Raw genomic sequence first — 18,795 nt, 5'->3', positions numbered from 1 at the left:
CACTGCAGCCACCTTTTGGTGCTCTTGTTCCTCTCCTCTGTCTTTGCCGATAATGTTTTTTGTGCTGATATAATCGCTCGAGTTCGTCTCATATACAGTCAGTCGATGTAGCTATGTTCTAAAATTTGGAAAACTTTTTATGTGTCAAGATGTCTTCAATTTGGCATATATTACTGTCGAAGGCAAGTCTACATTTCTAACTGTTTTTGTAAAGTGTCCACCAACAAGAATGACATCATATTGAAATTAACTAAAACACTAAAATTTGGTCATAATGGTTTCTGTGGTTTTTGCTATCCAGATCATATTTCGTAATCAATGATTTGAACGAAATGTCAGCCAAATGGCCACCACTGCTCCGTTTGCATATCTCCACCCGTTTACGAAAATTTTCGATCACCCATTTCGGCTTATGTGCGCTGAGTGATGCTTTCGAGCATTGTTTAGATGTGAAACATGAAGAGGCGCGTCCTCTTGTTGGAAATAGAGATCTTTCTCGTCGATTTCATCAAATTCCGGTTGCGTCAACACCGAATTTAATGCTCGCTATCGCTGGCCGTTCCTGTCTCATTCCGAAAGAAATAAGCCCCGATGATGCGGCCATGCAACAATTCGCGGCAATGGTCAGCTTTTATTGATGCAATTGCGTTACCTGAACTGCATGAGGATTTGACATAATCTAGTAGCAACAATTTTGTTTGTTGACGAAGCCATTAAGCCAGAAATCTGCCTCATCTAACAAGACCGTGTTTTGCGCGAAGAACTCTTATAAAGCCACCAAGAGAGTTATATATAGTTATGGTTAAATTTTAACCATAGGATAAAGGGACTGTTAAACTTTTCTACTTTATTTCTTTGGTTAAACAATGGTTTTTACTTAACTAAATGTTCGTCTAAATAATTGCCACAATCAACCCTTACCCTTCGAAATCACATACCTAAAAATAATCAAAGTCAAATGTATGTAACCACATTTGAGTTCGTAAATAGAAATTGCTCCGCATATTAAATTATTTTCCATAATGTTATGCATAAATTTGTATATAAATATATTTATATTTGTACATTATGACTATATTTATGCTTGTCTAAAAATAGTCAATTCGAAATAACCCTCAAATTGTCGCTTGATCTTTCAAAATAGTTATACGACCTTGAAACTATTTCCTTCCTTCCTTCCTACCACATTTATCATAACACGCCATTTTGACCACCATCAACAGTAAATCCGTAAACTCTCGACTGAGTCATACGACTGAGTCGAAGCCTTTCTATAGATATTTCTTAAACACAAAACGAAATGCCAAACAAGGCCAAGAGAGTAGCCACGCAACGAACTGAGCGTTTAAATGCCGTTGCTACTGTCTGCTTGCTGTCGGCCACATGTGTACACATATACACATATATGTATACTTGTTTAAATATGTACATAAGCATGTAAGTATGTATGAACGTCGTCTGGCAATGTCAATGTTTCCTTTTTGGCAACGTATAACCTTCATTGTAGCAATTTCATATGAAAAGAACACACCCATTGCCAGTATCATTCGTGGCTTCAATGTTCTTTTATATTTTAAACTTTTTTATTTGCTTTCTTTTTTATTATTTTCGTGTACACTTTCTTATTCATTCTGTATGTTATGGCACTTTTTGCCACCCATTTTTATTTCTTAGCCTTTATTTTCTGTTTGTTTTGTTTTCGATTCCCCTTTATTTGATATTTTACATGCAAAGTCCCTTAACGTATTATTACTTATCTTATCTCTTTAAGTAAATCTTTCATGGTGGATTCGTTACAATATGACAAAATGGTACAACAATAACTTAAAGTGGTAAATTTAACAACAAAAAACCGAAAGCCCACAATGTCAATTACTACAACAATAACAGTGTTTTGTTTACATTGATATTTGTTATCTTCATGACTTAATAATATAAACATACATGTGTGGAAGCATATACCTTTTTTTGTTGCTACAAAATGTCCATTAGTTCATTAGCTTAACTGTTTTTGTTTTCCTAATTTTGAAGTGTTTACCATGAGATCTTTTTAACATTAATTTTCCGTTGCAGCTAAAATACTTAAAATACCTAAATTAGTACTTAAAACTTTATTAATTAATTTCGTAGGCTCGAACTTTCAATATATTCAATAATATTTATGAAAATGCAAATCTGGCCGGCAGGACAGTCTTCACTTTCTTCGGGACAGCTTCGCCGAAGTCCATTTCTTCATTTCTTTTTTCTAAATTCCTTCCAATTGCGCTTAAGCAACGTCAACATCGTCTCAACGTTGTACTTATTGTCCGAAGTGAATAAACATGGCACTCATCGCGGTAAAAGTTTCCTCAAGATTCTAGCGTACTCAGTATTTTACGATGCCTGCGCACCTTCAGTCGGCCAATATGAAATAGCTGTACATGGAATGCGTAAGCATGGCTTATCAAAATCTGACACGAGTTCGTTGAAAGAAATTTTAAACGATTGCCATCAAAGGAATATAAGAGACCTTGTACAACATCCAAGTGATTTTTAATTCACAACCCGACTTGCCTTCTAAGTATAAGAAACGGATTACCAATTGACATTACTATTTTTCCATTCTTCTAAAATCAGCTGTAACGCCTGCTTCCACACTCTGTCAAAATGAAACTACGAAGATGATTTCGCTGAAATTCCTACAGCAACTCTACGAGAATAGTATTGTAAATTGTTGTGACGTTAGGGCTATGTACTTTTTAGGTCACCCTCCTCTGCGACCAATTTAACTACTCATTCTTGATTGACTCATCAAAATCGAATCCCAATAAAGTGATGTTTTCAGGAGTCGTATGGCTTCTTCTTCTAACTTTCTTTTTTAATACCTAGTACTTAGAAGATTGATATTCACATTAGTAGGAAAAAATTCGCGAATCATTTGCCAAAAGTACGTACCATTAAAGGTAATGTTTGGAATCATTTTCAGGCTAGCAAGTAAAAAGCGAAAATATCTTCAGTGTTCAAACCAATCATCAGGGAGTAACATTTTTTGTATGAAATGTAGTCTCGAAAATATTTTCAGGACTGGTCCTACCTCAAATACGATAATTGGTTTATTTATGAGGGTGCTAAGCCGGAAATGTGCCTCAAAGGTGAAGATCACAACGTAGACGGTGAAAGTGTAATTGTCTGTTTGGTGCGCAGACAGCGAGACTTGGAAAACAAATTTTCATCATTTACTTAATGCCTTTCCGCTGAAAATCGTTTCCATTGTAATTATCAAAATAGAATAAGCGCAAATGTCAAATCACATGTGTTTACTGTGACAGCTGTCAAACTAAGAACTTCAATAATCATCGATAGAAACTCATAACAAGGCAATACCTATCGATACACAAAATTCTTTGTGAATACCAATCGGGACGCAATTTTTATCAGAGAAAGTCGTACCACACTGAAAAATATTTTAAGAAATCCGCAGCAGCGGCCTTCTGTCAACAAGTTGCTCCAAGCTGCGACATTGTGAATATTTGCTTTCAAAGGTCTCTTCTATTTGCTGAGTAAGAGAATGTAAATTTAGTTAAAACTCTTGAACGTGCTGCTGCCAAATAGAAACACAAAAAAACTAGACGAAGCCTAAAAAAATATATATTTAAAAAGTCGAAAAAATAGAGTGCCAGATATTCAAAAAAGTAAAAAATGTATGAAACGTGCTCACACAACTACAAGCGCACTGCAATAACAACAATGCAAATATTATAAAACTGTGAAAGCCAAGACCTCTTTTACAGGTTTTGCAGCGTGACGCTAGTGACCCGCTTACATCCAATCTTTGGGGTCGTCGCTATTTTTTGTTTTTGTTGTTTGCACTAGTTGTCATATTTCATGGCCTTATTGTTATGCACATATCAGCATAGGCTTTGTATTTGTTCTGTTTTGTTTGAAAATATGAGGATGCTGTTTGTCGCATACTCAAACACACATACACATGAATGATAGCAACAACAATTGCAGACGTTATGGCGACTGAACTCCCAACACAACTCAAAGTAGTGACTACTGGTGGGTCACCTACACACAACTAACTGAAATACACACACTCACTCGTACGTAAATACACACATACTTATGCACAATACATTCGTAAAGCACACCGCTTGCGGCTATAACCGAGAGGACACATGAGGCACGTATACTCAACGCGCTTTTGTATGTGTGTATGTGTAGTGGTTGCCGCTATATTTTAGGCTCGTCACAATGTCTACTTGTTGCTTCATGCAAAAGCAAAAAGCAAAAACGAAAAGCGTAAGGAAAAAAATCAAAAAATGTAGCATACAAATAGGCGTCGAAACGTGTGGGCTTTTATTTACACAACTCAATGCTGTGCTAACTGCATGTAAATGTACAAATAAAGAAAAGTTAGATCCATTTGTGGTTTTTGCGTCGTCCTTTCTGCTTATACGTAATGCGTTGTGGTTACGCTATGCTTTTGCGTGGGAATTTATAATTTTCTGTGTAATTACTTATAACCAAAACTAATTAACGGACAACACTCACTCGATAGGACATTGTGGTAGGTTAGCTGCTAACGCCGGTTCATTGGTCAAAAGTTCATGGGATTGGCGCAAATTAAAAACTTTTTTGGAAAGACACACTTATTCGTTGAAGTTGTCCTTGGCATTTCATTGGCTTGCACATGCCTCATATTTGTTAGTGTAATTAGTATTTATTACAAGTCTTAATGAGCCAGGTTCATTTGTCACAAGTTGTGAACGCACGAAATTACTGTTTATTCGAGGTTGTCTCGACGCAATGATGTCTTTCCTGAAAATTTTTATTATAAAATACGGATTCTAAATTTACACGAAAGCAAGTTTTAACTCCGTAATTTTTTGATTTAATATACATATTTCGTCAAAATGAATATATAAAAATTCTTGAAATCGCCGTTTCTCATTTTTTCTCGAAGTCCAAAAATATAATGGTGTTTTTCGAAGACTTTCAAAATAAGCTAGTTTTTTAGTGTTGTGATTTATTCATTCAATGTACATGTCAACGCCTATTATACTCGTATTCTGTTTAAGTCTCAACGCATAGTATATTCTTCAATTCTTGAAATTAGTTGGCTCTTTATATGCTGATTCTGGTACTAAATTTTACTACAATTTTCCTTCAAATTACTTGGCTCTTTTTTTCCCTTCAAAAGTTTCTTAAACTATAAAAGATTCGTGTTCATCTCAAAGTAATGTCTCCGATTAAACTTTTAGCCTTTCCAAGTGAATCAAAAGGACACCGATTATACAACAAATCAAACACGACCTCTCAACTTCTTTGTACTAAATTTTTCCCAAGCAGTTCAATGTTTTAAGCGATCCGTGGCTTATGATCTGTTTGGTCTGCCTGTATAACATACATGTCACATGGCGAAAAACTCTTCCAATTTAATATAGATTAATACCAAACATAATTAGAACTTTAATCCATCGTTTGAACTATATACGATTTCGAACAAATTTTCCACCTAAAACTAAGTTTTTGTTTCTTTTCTTCTTCTTGTTTCTTTTTCTCTTACGAATCAAATTGACCCAGGAAATATATATTAAAGTAATATATCTCACATGTTACAGATTTCATTCGTAAGCTTCGTAGAAATCGAGTATTTTCATAATAGTTCGAAATTGATATGTCGATTTTCCGGGGTTTCTAGCACTCAAAAATATATTGTATTGAATCTAACTAATTTCATAGTTTTAATGGGAACGAAATAAACACCTGCTCAAGAAAAATACTCTTCTCTATCATATCTATTTATTTACTTTTCTCTACATACATCAGAAAAGTGACGTTATTTCATGAGCTCACAATTATACAAATTCAAAATGAAGCTAGGCTCATGTTGCAACCTTCATAGGCACTTCAAAGAGCTTTTCCGGCTATTTGTGATAGATGTATTGACCTTTTCCCATAACTTTAAGTGCTTGAGGTTTAAAGCCGCCACCGATGAACCGATTTTTTATGACCAGAAAAGGGTACATTTAAATTTGCTACGAAGTTTTTAACATCCAGAAAGGAACTTCGAGAAAGCTAAAAGATAGAAAATAAATGTAGTTTTGCACTGCGACCTAAGGTTTATTGTGCCCTCTCCTATATCACATATGGTCACAAAGGTCCAGCATTCTAAACAATTGTGTTCCCTATCCACGTAGATGGATATAAGGGTCTTGAGCCTGCTTCTACAAATTGCTGCGCAATCTAGACTCAGGTGTTCTGGAATTTCCGGTTCCATGTCGTATAACCGGCGGTTTGCACAAGAGACTATGTCCAAGTGTTGCAAGGAGAAGAAATTTGTCTCGAGGGGAGGTTGATCATACATGCATATATCTAAACCTTGCTAGGTTGTAACCTCCAAATAGTAACTTGGCGTAGCGTTCGCTCTACACTCTCTCCACCGCAATGCATGGTTCTAGGACCATAAACCTGAAAGCTTCTTCAGAGCGGGCTAGTTCGTCGGCTAGCTCGTTATCGACTACCCCTTCATGCTATAGCACCCAGATCAGATCAGGTATAGGCGTTTCAGCTTTCCTATACATTCCTCCACTAAATCGAGATCCCTAAAATATACATATTTATATATATGTATAAATGATTAGCGTGATGAGCTGAGTTGAATTAGGCTTGCCTGTCTGTCCGTCCGTCCGTTAGTCTGTATATTCGCGAAGGAATTTCTCAGTTTTGGGATATCGATCAGTAATTTCGAACACGCCCTTTTCATACCAAGATGTTCCTGTCATATTTTGGAACCGCCTATATTGGCAAGATACAATATTCCCAAGATTTGAAATATATTACCATTCAAGACAAAGCTGCAACATCCGACCAACTAACCGATTAAAATCAAGATACAATTTTTTTATAATAATTTATGATAAAATAAGTGACCTGTGAAGGGTAATATAGCTTCGGTTCAACCAAAGTTAACATGTGTCAATTACGCAATCATCAAAATAACCCTGATCGATCCAACACCGGGGTGTGTCAGGTTTTTTTTGAGTAAAACTCCTTTTTGCTCCTACTTAGTTATTGCTAATTGACTAAATTAAGAGCTTAGGCTGCTATTCAGTACTAATTGAATAAATAGGTGTGATTTTTTTAAACAAGCAGTGTGTAAATTGCATTCGTACTTAAAAAGTTGCCTCACTTAGAATTACCTCGGTCCGTATACCCTTACTGTCGTAAAATGTGAATACGATTTCCTCTGTTAATTTTCTCTTACACTTTCCTTTTGAACCGCGCTAGTATTTACTTTCACATTTCGCATAGCTCCAAGCTTTAATATTTTGTAATTTTCGTCGCATATTAAATGTTTATGTTTTCTCTAACAACCCAAGCAATTAGTCACAAACACGCTTGCTCTGTGTATGCTCTACGCAGCTTCTCATTATTTCGCCTGAGCCTCCGTGTCGCCCTTGCCACTTTTTATGTCACTCTAGTAATTTTTCAGCCACACTTTTTTCCGCGGTAGCTATGTAATAGTACCGTAAACATTCCGAAAAACATGAAAAAATAAAATAAACTGCACGAAAACCACGCAGTCGTCAGTAAAGCGTCGCTTTGCGTCAAACGCATTAAACCCAAAAGACGTTCATACCCACACATACTCTCGCACAGTTATTTACACCGCTTCCTTTTTTCATTTCTCCAGCAAATTTTATCGCAAACACTTGCCACTAATGTTGTCGACAGTCGCGATATACTAAATTTTTCACTGTTTTCATAAGTAAGTGCGTCTTCGCTTTGAAGAAAAAAATTTGGTATGTAAATGCAGCCAAAAATTTTTAAATAATAAAATTGCGCAGAAAATCGTTGACTGTTGTTAGACGCTTAATTAATGTTTGTTGCTGGCTGCTGCGCTGTCAATTTGGTTTTTTTTTTGTATTTTGTCTTGCTTCCTTTTGCTTGAACGCTCATTATTGTCTTTGCGCATTAATACTTCTTCCCATCCATATTCGCCCACAAATTTTTCGCCTTTTATCCGCAGCCGTCAATCTACTCTTTTCAGTTGCAAAGCAATTATTCTTAAATTTGCTATGAAAATAGTACAGAAAATTGCATTTTTCTTATTTTTTGCATAAGACATACATACAAACTTATTTGTATTGAATTTATGTACTGCAGATGTTTTTCAGAGCTTCTATTGATTTTTGATTAGAGATGGGAACAATAGAAAATTATCTGTGATAGAGAGCGGTCCATTTATTTAGTAAAGAGACAAAAAAAAAAAAAACAAATTACCAATTCCCATAAAATTATACTCAATTTGAAATTTGGCGCGCTGTCAATACCTATACTTCGGATAACAAATTTGTTGTGATATCAATTTAATTATGACTTCGGAGACCAAATTCGACCCGATGCCAGTATCAGTATTAACTTGGAAACCAAATTTGACTCGAGTGTTAATACAGTCATTATAACTTCAGATACTAAATTCGACACGATATGAATATGCTAATTATGTATGACTTCGGAGATAAAAATTTGGCTCTAGGTTGCTTATCTGCTGTACTTAGATAGTTTTTAAAAGTGTCTGGGATCAGCTTAAATCGAATGATTGAGACAGACTGTATGTAGATCTCATACAACATCTCATTCTGAAATGAATTCTTCTTATAACCTTTTATCTTATTCTATGAACTATTTTTTTAGGTTCTCAAATAGCTAACTCAAAGAAGTTACACACTTGAATGTCTTAAGGAACAGACGAAAAAGAACAGTATAGGCCTCACTTAAAAAGTTATTATCCTGGTGGATCTTTTTTGGGGTTATTATTTTAGACTTAAACCTTATGAATCCCCATGGCGAAAAATAAGTCTTCTAAAAAACTTAAGTCTGCGCTTATTCATGTACTTTTTATAAATATATATTGTATATCTACTTATTTATGCTAAAAATAAAAAAAAAAAGCTATATTTTTTGTTATCAACTGAACTTTTACAAAAACTTAGCACATTACTCCAGAAGAGAGTTTTAACTGGACAATGACAAAAAATACTATTTCCTAGTCAACTATTTTTTGAATAATTCTGTGAGGTTAAAAAGTTTAAAGCTCAATAAATGTTCATTTCTAATAAGTGAACAGTATTTCTAAGCGCTATTCTAAAGTCGTATCGAAAACTTATAGTATGTATACCCATCTCCAACTGCAATAAAATTGCCATTTATTATAACATGTCTATACTTTTGTTGGCCCCTAGTTTTGCCTTTGACGATGTTGTACATACTATACGAGTACATATACATTTATTGCTGTATTTCAAAGACATTTTTGAATTTTGCAAATTTTTGCGTTTTTTGTTTTTGTTTCTTTGGCACAAGTTCAAGTTCAAAATTATGTTTTATTTTTTTCTAAATTGCCTTAAAGTTCAATAAAGACATTTAAAATTATTTGGCAATATAAAATAGATAAAATATACAAAAGTACAGCAGATAAAAGCTAAAACATAAAGCTTTAAGGTAGCAGTCTGGTAATGTCGTTAGTCGTTATAATTATAGTTTATACAGGGTATTCAGTATGCAATGAATTTCTATATAGTGCATACTTGTTATATTCACATGCGTTCGTCGCCAGCGACCTTAGTCGAGTGGGAGTTTGTAAACCCATACATTATTTGTGCGATGTGTCGTGGGTTGAAGTATGTTACATGGAGAAAATTATTATCTTAATAGCCAATGCCGAACGTCTAAATTAAAAAAAAAAAATCTTAGTTCATACTTATTCTATCATAGCTTCTAAGGTTCTACATTTCTAAAATAATACTTACACAATAATCTTAAAAAGAGCGTACTAATCTTTTTTATATGAAGTATAGACAAATCCTTCTTAATTGATTCAATTAAGTGGCTGTCTAAGTCTCCATTGGTTTAGACAAATTGGCTTTTATAGTAACTTTTACGCACAGCCAATTCATTTAGTGCAAATGAAATTGTAATTGAGAAAACAGTTTTTGCCTTTCGCACAATCGGCTATTCCACACACAACCAAATTTTCAGCTTGATCTCCAACCCGCCGAGTTAAACATAGCCAAATTTACAGTGTGGACTAAAACCCGCGGAGTTGCATTGTAGTTTCAACTCGATTAAAAATTTATGTAGTAAAATAGGATTTTTATATTGTAAATCGATATATATTACTTTTTTCAATATACTCGACTTTACAGACACTTCTATGTCTCACTGGCACGGGAACATTTTGTACTGTGCCTGTGGATACAAACTTTTCCACTAGACGCTCAATTATTGATCTGACAGGACGTTATGACGACCATAAATTGGACGTAACGCTCTTAAAGTTAAGACCAATGCCACCGAATATCGGTAGTAAATTTTAATAATTTCGTCTTGTTGTTGAATCGTATATTTTTTCATGATGAAAAAGAGAAATGTCAAAAGAGCGGGAGAAAATATGGTGTCCTTTGCTGTCCCTAGCAGTCTACTTTTGTAACGTTACTATTGAAAAACTCGTTATAATAGAATATTTTATCATTATGCCATTTTTTTAAGACTAAACAAATTTCAATTCTTTTTCGTGTATTTTGACGTAAAGACAATTTTTCTGGTGAAAAAAACGAAAACATATCAACTAATTTTACTCTGAAATGATTAGATCTGGACAGATACTGCGTTAGAGGATTCGATAGCAATGACATAAATATGTATTTATTGCTGAGAAGTCGCAACTAGAGTTCAGTTATAACATCGGAACTTCTCAAAAATTTACGCCAAATTAGCTTCACTGAAAAATTTCAACGTGGAATTGGCCGCTATTCGTAGAAGCAATACGAAATGTGTATCCAAAGGAATTGTTACATATTGTTTCATCTTGAATTTTCGAGCGAAAATAAAAAAAGGTTCATAAAAACTCGTCATTTTGTCTTAGTTTTCATACTAATTGTACATATGTGAGATACATTTAAGAAATAAAATAATAATAAACAGTAAATTATTATTGATTAAAAAAAAAAACATAGTTTTTGCCTTAAAAAAACTAAATTTTTTTTAACCAACACATAGTTATTTTCCTTAAGTAAGCATAAGTTCCTTATAATTATCCTTGATTTCTTTCGCCTACATTTGTTTCAATTTCTACACGCCTCTCTGTTAATTATTGCAAAAGCCATTTGCTAAATGTGACTTTACGCTAACAAGAGTGTTAACAGCGTTGACATCGCTTTCGACGTCAATTAAACGCGTAAAACTTTCAATTTCATAATTTTAATGCGTACGTGTGAGTGTGTGCGTGTCGAGAAATGTACTTAATTCATCGTTTATTGTATATATACATATATACATACATGGAGCCTATATTGCAGTTATATGCGCATAAGCCCTTGCTATGTATGCGTATTGAATATTTCACATATTACATGCACTTGCTAGTGCTGCAGAAACAACAACAACCAACCAGACAAATTGAAATTTCATTTTGCAACACAGACACATGAGCATTATGCACCCAACTTTATGCTTACTGTACGTGTGTGGGTATGTGAAAGTGTACTTATTCGCGCATACATATATGTGTGTAAGTGCGCGACGTATGCATGCATGAATGCATTTATTGGGGCATATGTACTTATTAATAATATTAAATGCAGTTGCATTTCGAATTCGACTGTCTTACCAAGAAGCAGAGCAAAAACATGTGTATGTCAGATATGTATTACGCATATATGTACGTACATACGAATATTATTTATTTTTTCGTCACATATTTGTCTGTCCATATGTGTCTGGTATGCATTTTTGCCTTTCTATTTTATAGTTCCTCTGTTGCACTCTCAAATCTCAACCGCAGCCACTGGTGTACACAGCGTATGAGTGATGCAAAGTACATACGCATGTATGTGTGTAAGTGCAAGTGCATATGAACTATGTATTAATTAATAAACGCGTATACGCAATGTAGGTCGCATTGGTGCGCACAATGTACAAAAGTTACTCCGTTTTTTTTTAGCAATAGATGTGTGTGTGTTTGTGCGTTGTGCACTCGTGTAGAAGAATGCATACATACATACAAACATTTATATGTTATATACATATGTAATACTGCATATATGTACATACATATGAATATCTTTATATTTATTTCTTTATGTTATACCTGTTATTTACGTCGATATATTTGTATATACATACAGTGTGTCAAATTTCATGTGGACAAAATTCTATGCCAGCATAAATATTCAATTAAATACATGATTCAATTAAAATAATTACAAAAAAAATTAAAAATTTCTAAAAATTAAATTTCGAAAATTGGTCAAAATATAATTGTTATCTTTAATATTAATATTTATTAAAAAATCAATAACAAAAGTAGTTAGTTCAGTCTTAAAATTGATGTTATTTCTAAACCTATCCTCAAACGAATTGTGTTACAATTTCAAATTATCAGGTTATAATGAAAAGAGATAATAAAAATATGAATCAAGAAAGAAACAACTAACGTCACTTTAAACCCTTTTTATATAAATCTAAACCAATAAAAATAACTTCAAATTTTTGGATAATTTCGAAAACAAACATTTTCATCGTGCAATAGTATTTTATTGTCGCGTTAATGCTATTTATAAACTTAAATACCCCAAAAAACGAAGTATAAGAATTATTTTTATAGACCCTCACTGCTTCAACTCCTTAAAACTGGGAGATCGGCTGAAACTGTACTTGGTATAACAAATTCAGAACCATTTCCGAAATCAATAAATAGCTTAACGTGCTAAGAATCAAACCTATTGTGACAGCCTAAAAAAGGTGATTTTTGAGAATTAAAAAAAAGCCTATATCAATTCTTTGTAAAATTCTCAGGGTGTATTAATAAATATTTAAGAATTCACCTTACAGTGATTGGAAAATATTAAATGTTTTTCTAGTTACATGCGGTTTCCGACAACGCTAAGGAAACGGCCCTCAGTGCGGCGGTGATTCTGGCCTTCTCTACTAGAAGATATTGTATATTCGTAAAAAAATTTTTGGAATTTTATGGAATATATAAAAATATATATCCGGATCCTACAAATCACTGTAAAAATTTCAAAAAATGATGTAGCAAGTAAATGACGGTTAAGGGGGTACTCTAGAATTTTGAAAAATTCGATTTTTTTTTCATATATTTAAAGTTTAGACCCTTAAGAACATGTCCTCCAAATTAATTTTTAAAAATTAAAATTAATTTAAGAGCTACAGTTACTTCAGTGACGCAGTACCAAGCTCGGTAGGTAGGTAGACTCACTTTTTTAAACGCGTTTTTCTCTAAAGTACTTTTTTCCACACCGTACCGGCATTATCTCAAGTTCTATACAACCGATTTACTTGAAATTTTGTGTGAACCCTCTTTATATAATCCTTTGTTTTTAATATTTAAAAAAAAGTTGGGAATTTCAAAAAAAGGGTAAAAAAATTATTTTTATTTTCAGGCAGTCGCCATTTTTCAAAAAAAAAAATTTTTTCGTGTTCCCTGAGGTAGGGACTATAACAGCATCCTTACTGATTAAGAATTTCTTTTGATTTTTTTTTTCAGACCACCAGGAGAGTCAGGATCAATGTCACCAGGATGCGCCATTTTTTTACACCTGTCTCTCCCCCCTCTAATTATTTTAATTTTTAATATTTTTTTGTAAAATTTTTTTTCTGTATTCTTAAGATATCAATAAAAACACCATAAAACAAACAATAAAATGGTAAAATATTTTTTTTTTTTCTTTTTAAATAAAATTCAAAAAACTGCCCAAAATTTGATTTCTAGAGTAGAATATCCCCTTAAAGATGAACTCATTAAACTGTTTAAGCCAAGCGATTACATTTTAGAAGGTGTATCTCAATAACTATTCGAGAAAGCGATATCAAATTTTAGTATCAAAATGTTTACCTATCAAAATATAAAAATATCGATTTTTTTTATTTCACGCCAGATGTGTCTCTTAAGCACTGCAATCGTTTTTTTTCTTAGTTTTAATAGTTGCGGTTTATTTTTTCACGATTTTTGACTTTTGAATGCCATACACCATTAAAAGTATGAAAATATTATGTTACGCTATCGTATCGTCACCCTGTATAATGGCAACTGTTGCTCTTACAACACAATTCGACTATTTATAACAAACATATGTATGTACCTCAATACTCTTATTTACTTACGCATATGTACATCGTTTCACATAAAATGCATATACATACATATGTATGTACAATTGCAACAACTGTTTTTGTTGTTATATGCATTTGTTTGAATTACTCGGGTCACAGACGAAATTGGGTCAACCAGTCGACTTGCTTGTATTCTTGCTAATTTTACGAGTTCGCTATTCTGCATACTTTTTTATTACTTAACAATATTTTCGTGCGAGTCGAGTCACATATACATACATGTTTGTGTGTATTTATATTCGGCTGGCTGTTGCTCTTTCAGGTCGTTTATCCAACAGGAAATTAATTTTGCCTGAGCGCTTAAAGGGTATTAATATATATAAGCGTTTATATACATACATTAATACAAATGTGTATAAATGCATACCTGTTATACATACATACATAATAACTATAAATAAATAACATGTTGATAGCAATGTTTGCATAGCTTGCCAAAAAGTATATGTATGTATGTATGTCAAATGAGGATATGTTCTATATTGAATAGTTGTCAAAGTTTTGCTAGGTAACGGTATATATTTGTTTCTCATTTGGTTAGTAGCCAGCTAAACTTTTGCTTTCCAAGAAAAGTGTGGTAAACGTTGGTATTCTGGTGGGGTGAGTTTACTAACCTCTGGTCAATTGAACGATTTGACCTAAATTTTTTGTGCGTCGTGACGAAAACGGTTGCTTCGACAGCAACAAGTGTTTGTTTGTCTACGAGCTTTGTAAAAACCTTAGTTACTAGTGCTGGTTAGGTTCATATACTTAGCAGAAAATTACAGTTATACTGGATTCGCTTTTAAACGAGTGGAAAAATTTGGATGAAGTTTTATAAACTTTAAAAGATTAAATTGATATTTTTTCAAATATTAGTAATTTTTTTTGAACAAATATTCCCTGATACTGGTATTTTTAAATATCCATAAAGTTCAATGAGGGTTGTCAGAAAAAAGTAATTCTCGGAAATAAATATGAAACCCGTTTTGGGTAATTTTAGTCTGAAAAAACTCATAGATCAACCTTAATAATCGGAGATTCATTTTTAAAAAATTTGGATTCCTTGGAAAACCATTTTTAACCATTAAAGCATTCCAAGTACTTCCGTGGATACTCCATCAATTTCTTAATATATAGTATGTATATAGTTTTTTAAACGAAAAGTTTCTATTGCCCTTGCCGGCGAAATATTTTAATTTTGCAAAAAGGAAGTAGATACTCATTTTAAAATTAATTATCTTGCAAAGCTGTGAAAATTTATTTTTTGTTATTATATTCTATTTACAATAATCATTTTCAAAACATATTGCTCTATAATATTAATGAATATATAATACTAATAAAATTATGTACATGGTAACTCCATAAAAATATGATATAAAATATATGATTTTTTTTTTACATTATTTTGTAAAATATTTTAATTAATTTCTTATCAATTCTGTAACAAATTTTATAGATACTAATACTTTATTCATTTCTAATACTTATTTGTCTCCATTTCTAATGTAATGTACTAATTCTGCACTGTTCCGCAAACATATTCTCAACAAGACGAAATTACTCACCTCAGCATGTCATTGCCAGCCGTACGCATCGGCCAACTTGTGAATATATTCTTACATACATATGTACATACATATACATATACCTAAAGACAAAACATTTTAGCATACGACAAACAGTTATTTTTTCACTCTTTTAACTACATAATAACGCAAATTCAGCGAAAGCGAAAGTTTACATTGAAGAATGGGTGCGGCGACTTGTGCCCTCACCGTCCGCCGACAGGTCATTGACAATTAAAGCAATTAAGACTGTTCGCTCGGTTTGTTTTTCGCAGCGGCGAAGCGAGACGCGGACAGGAAGTGCAAATTCTTGCAACTAGCATAAAAAACGAATCGAAAACAGCAAAAAAGATGTAAAGTTATGCAGAGAATTTTATGCGAAAGTCAAGCTCAAGTGGCTGCCAATGCTGAAGTGTATGATTCGTGATAAAAACTATGATAAAATGGTTGCTTTTTAAGTTTATGAAGTTACTGTTTGAGAGTACAACTTTCAACTAGTTTAAAAGTATAGGTTATGGTTAGGTCGTTGTTGTAACGCAAGGTCAGTGTGCTAAACAATTTTGTTGGAGATTTTAAATTATGTTTTTGACATGCTTTGAAGTTTATTTTTTGAATTTCTTGTGATTTTAAAATTTTTAAATGAAGGTAGTATCTAGCTGTCACTACCTTAGCCTGGGAGGAATAAATTCAATAATATTTCATTACACAAAATTAAATTATTTTGTTTGCAGATTTTATTACTGAAAACAATAATATTTTTAAATTTTTTGTATTTAATTTTTTTAATCTTTAATTGTTAAAAATAAGAAGAAACTGTAAATTTATGATAACTTGAGCAAATATGAGGTCGCTTTCAGATTTTTTCAATTATAAATATAATAAAATAAGTGAGGTTATGTTTTTCTGAAACCAAATATTACGATATGTGATCAAATATTATTTTGAATTGAAGACATTTTTCCAAAAAATATTTTATACTCAAAAGTGAGGTTATGTTCGTTTGGTTAGTTGATAGGCTTATAATTGGAAAAATGAGTGAGGTTATATTTTTCTGAACTCAAATATTCGGTTATTTGATGAAATATTATTTTGAAATTGGGAAATTAAAAAAAAAAATATATTATACATAAAAGTGAAATTATGTTCCTCTGAAAATTCTGGTTATGTGCTGGGCTTCTGATTTTAAAAAATTTCAATATTATTTGGATTTGAGATCGGTTCACAAAATTCTTTTTTAGGAAAATTAAGTAAGGTTATAGTGAGCTTATATTCAACTGGAAAATTTGGCTATGCGATTTTAGAAATGTCACCAAATAATATTTGAGAAATTTTTGGAAAAACATATTTTTTCACAAAAGTTAGGTTATGTTCCTCTGAAAAATTTGGTTAAATGCCAGGCTTATGATTCAAAAAAAATCAATATTATTTTGTTTTGAATTTTTTTAGGAAAATTAAGTAAGGTTATTAATTTCAATCCAAATAGTAGGCCATTTGATAAAGTTATGATTTTAAAAAAATGCAATGAATATCAATGAGAACTTAGGGTTAAATCCATCATTTTATATTTAAAAGAAGTGAAAACAGTAATAACTAATTAAATATAAATTACAAAAATTATTTTTTTTTCGTATGTTCTTATGTATGCACATGTGAATAGTACATACATTAAATATAAAACAGAATTTTTTGAGAATCCCTAACTAATGCCGCGTCTTCTTAAATATTTCAGATGATGTCGAACGCTTGAAACCACCAAAACGCGGCTTCTTTCAATCGTTTCTATGCTGCTGGCGACGTAATCGTACGAAAACCAATCAAAATGGCACATCAATCGATGGTTCCACAACACCGCCACCATTACCGGACCAACAAAGGTACCTACTACCTCAGGTTAGGCACTCGGATATGCATAAAAAATGCATGGTCATCGATTTGGATGAGACATTAGTGCACAGTAGTTTTAAGGTAAGCGTAAATACATGCATACATGTCACTATTCAATGCTGCTAAGCGCCTAAAAGCATACTTGAAACTATAGAATTATATTTTATGACCTACAAATAACTTAATTTCTTATTTTTATAATTAATTTTCACTATTTAATTGCACACTTTGAATTACAGCCGATTCCAAATGCTGATTTTATTGTACCAGTGGAAATTGATGGCACCATACATCAAGTTTATGTACTCAAACGGCCCTATGTCGATGAGTTCCTGCGAAAAATGGGCGAATTGTACGAGTGTGTTTTATTTACAGCATCACTAGCCAAATACGCGGATCCCGTTGCCGATCTGTTAGACAAGTATGTGTGATTTAATAGATTTTTTCTACCCTCATACGATTGAATTAAATAATTAATTGCCTTTTTATCTTTAGATGGGATGTGTTTCGCGCAAGACTGTTTAGGGAATCGTGCGTTTATTACAGGGGAAATTATATTAAGGATTTAAATCGTCTTGGGCGTGATTTACAAAAAATTGTCATTGTTGATAATTCACCAGCGAGTTATATATTTCATCCAGATAATGCGGTAAGTGGGCAATATTTGTAACATATTGAAGAAAATGGCAAATGGAAAATGGTTTTTTGCTACTTTTTGTATACAAAAATTTCATTTTGCATTTTGAATACATATACATACATACAGATGTTTCATCTGTTTAATTTCATTAATATTTCATTACCATTGCAGGTTCCTGTAAAGTCATGGTTTGATGACACGAACGATTCGGAGTTGCTTGAACTCATACCGTTGTTTGAAAAACTCAGCAAAGTTGATTCTGTATATAGCGTTCTGTGCAATTCCAATAATCCGCTGAATAATGTTGCGAAAATGTAAGTGAAAAAAGGATTCTTTTTTTAATTTTAAATTATTTACTTAGGGACGTTTTTATTTTAAATGGATTGCGAAGAATAATATTTTTTTATTGCATTCTGGGTTAATAATCGAAGGATTAGTTCAATTTTTATTTTTTTATCAAAGTAAAAATCTGGTGAGGGAGCGTTCGGCTTCATCAATAGGGCAGAAGATCAAGATGATATTTATTGTCTATCAATA

The 18,795-nt window shown here is 32.6% G+C and overlaps 1 protein-coding gene across 2 annotated transcripts in view; it reads left to right on the top strand.

The window, feature by feature from the left end:
- The window catches only part of LOC105224171 (phosphatase Herzog), an 82,261-nt gene that overhangs the window by 58,396 nt on the left and 5,070 nt on the right, over positions 1-18,795 (top strand). For both annotated transcript variants that reach the window (XM_049458172.1, XM_049458173.1), the window contains exons 3-6: positions 17,464-17,699; positions 17,858-18,039; positions 18,114-18,267; positions 18,430-18,572. In XM_049458172.1, the coding sequence (XP_049314129.1) occupies positions 17,464-17,699; positions 17,858-18,039; positions 18,114-18,267; positions 18,430-18,572 (715 nt within the window). The remainder of the gene's footprint in view (positions 1-17,463; positions 17,700-17,857; positions 18,040-18,113; positions 18,268-18,429; positions 18,573-18,795) is intronic.

This window comes from Bactrocera dorsalis, chromosome 5 (assembly GCF_023373825.1).
Source record: "Bactrocera dorsalis isolate Fly_Bdor chromosome 5, ASM2337382v1, whole genome shotgun sequence".
Classification (NCBI taxonomy): Eukaryota; Metazoa; Arthropoda; class Insecta; order Diptera; family Tephritidae; genus Bactrocera; species Bactrocera dorsalis.
The sequence above is the reverse complement of the archived record's forward strand: the minus strand, read 5'-3'. Positions and strand labels throughout refer to the sequence as shown.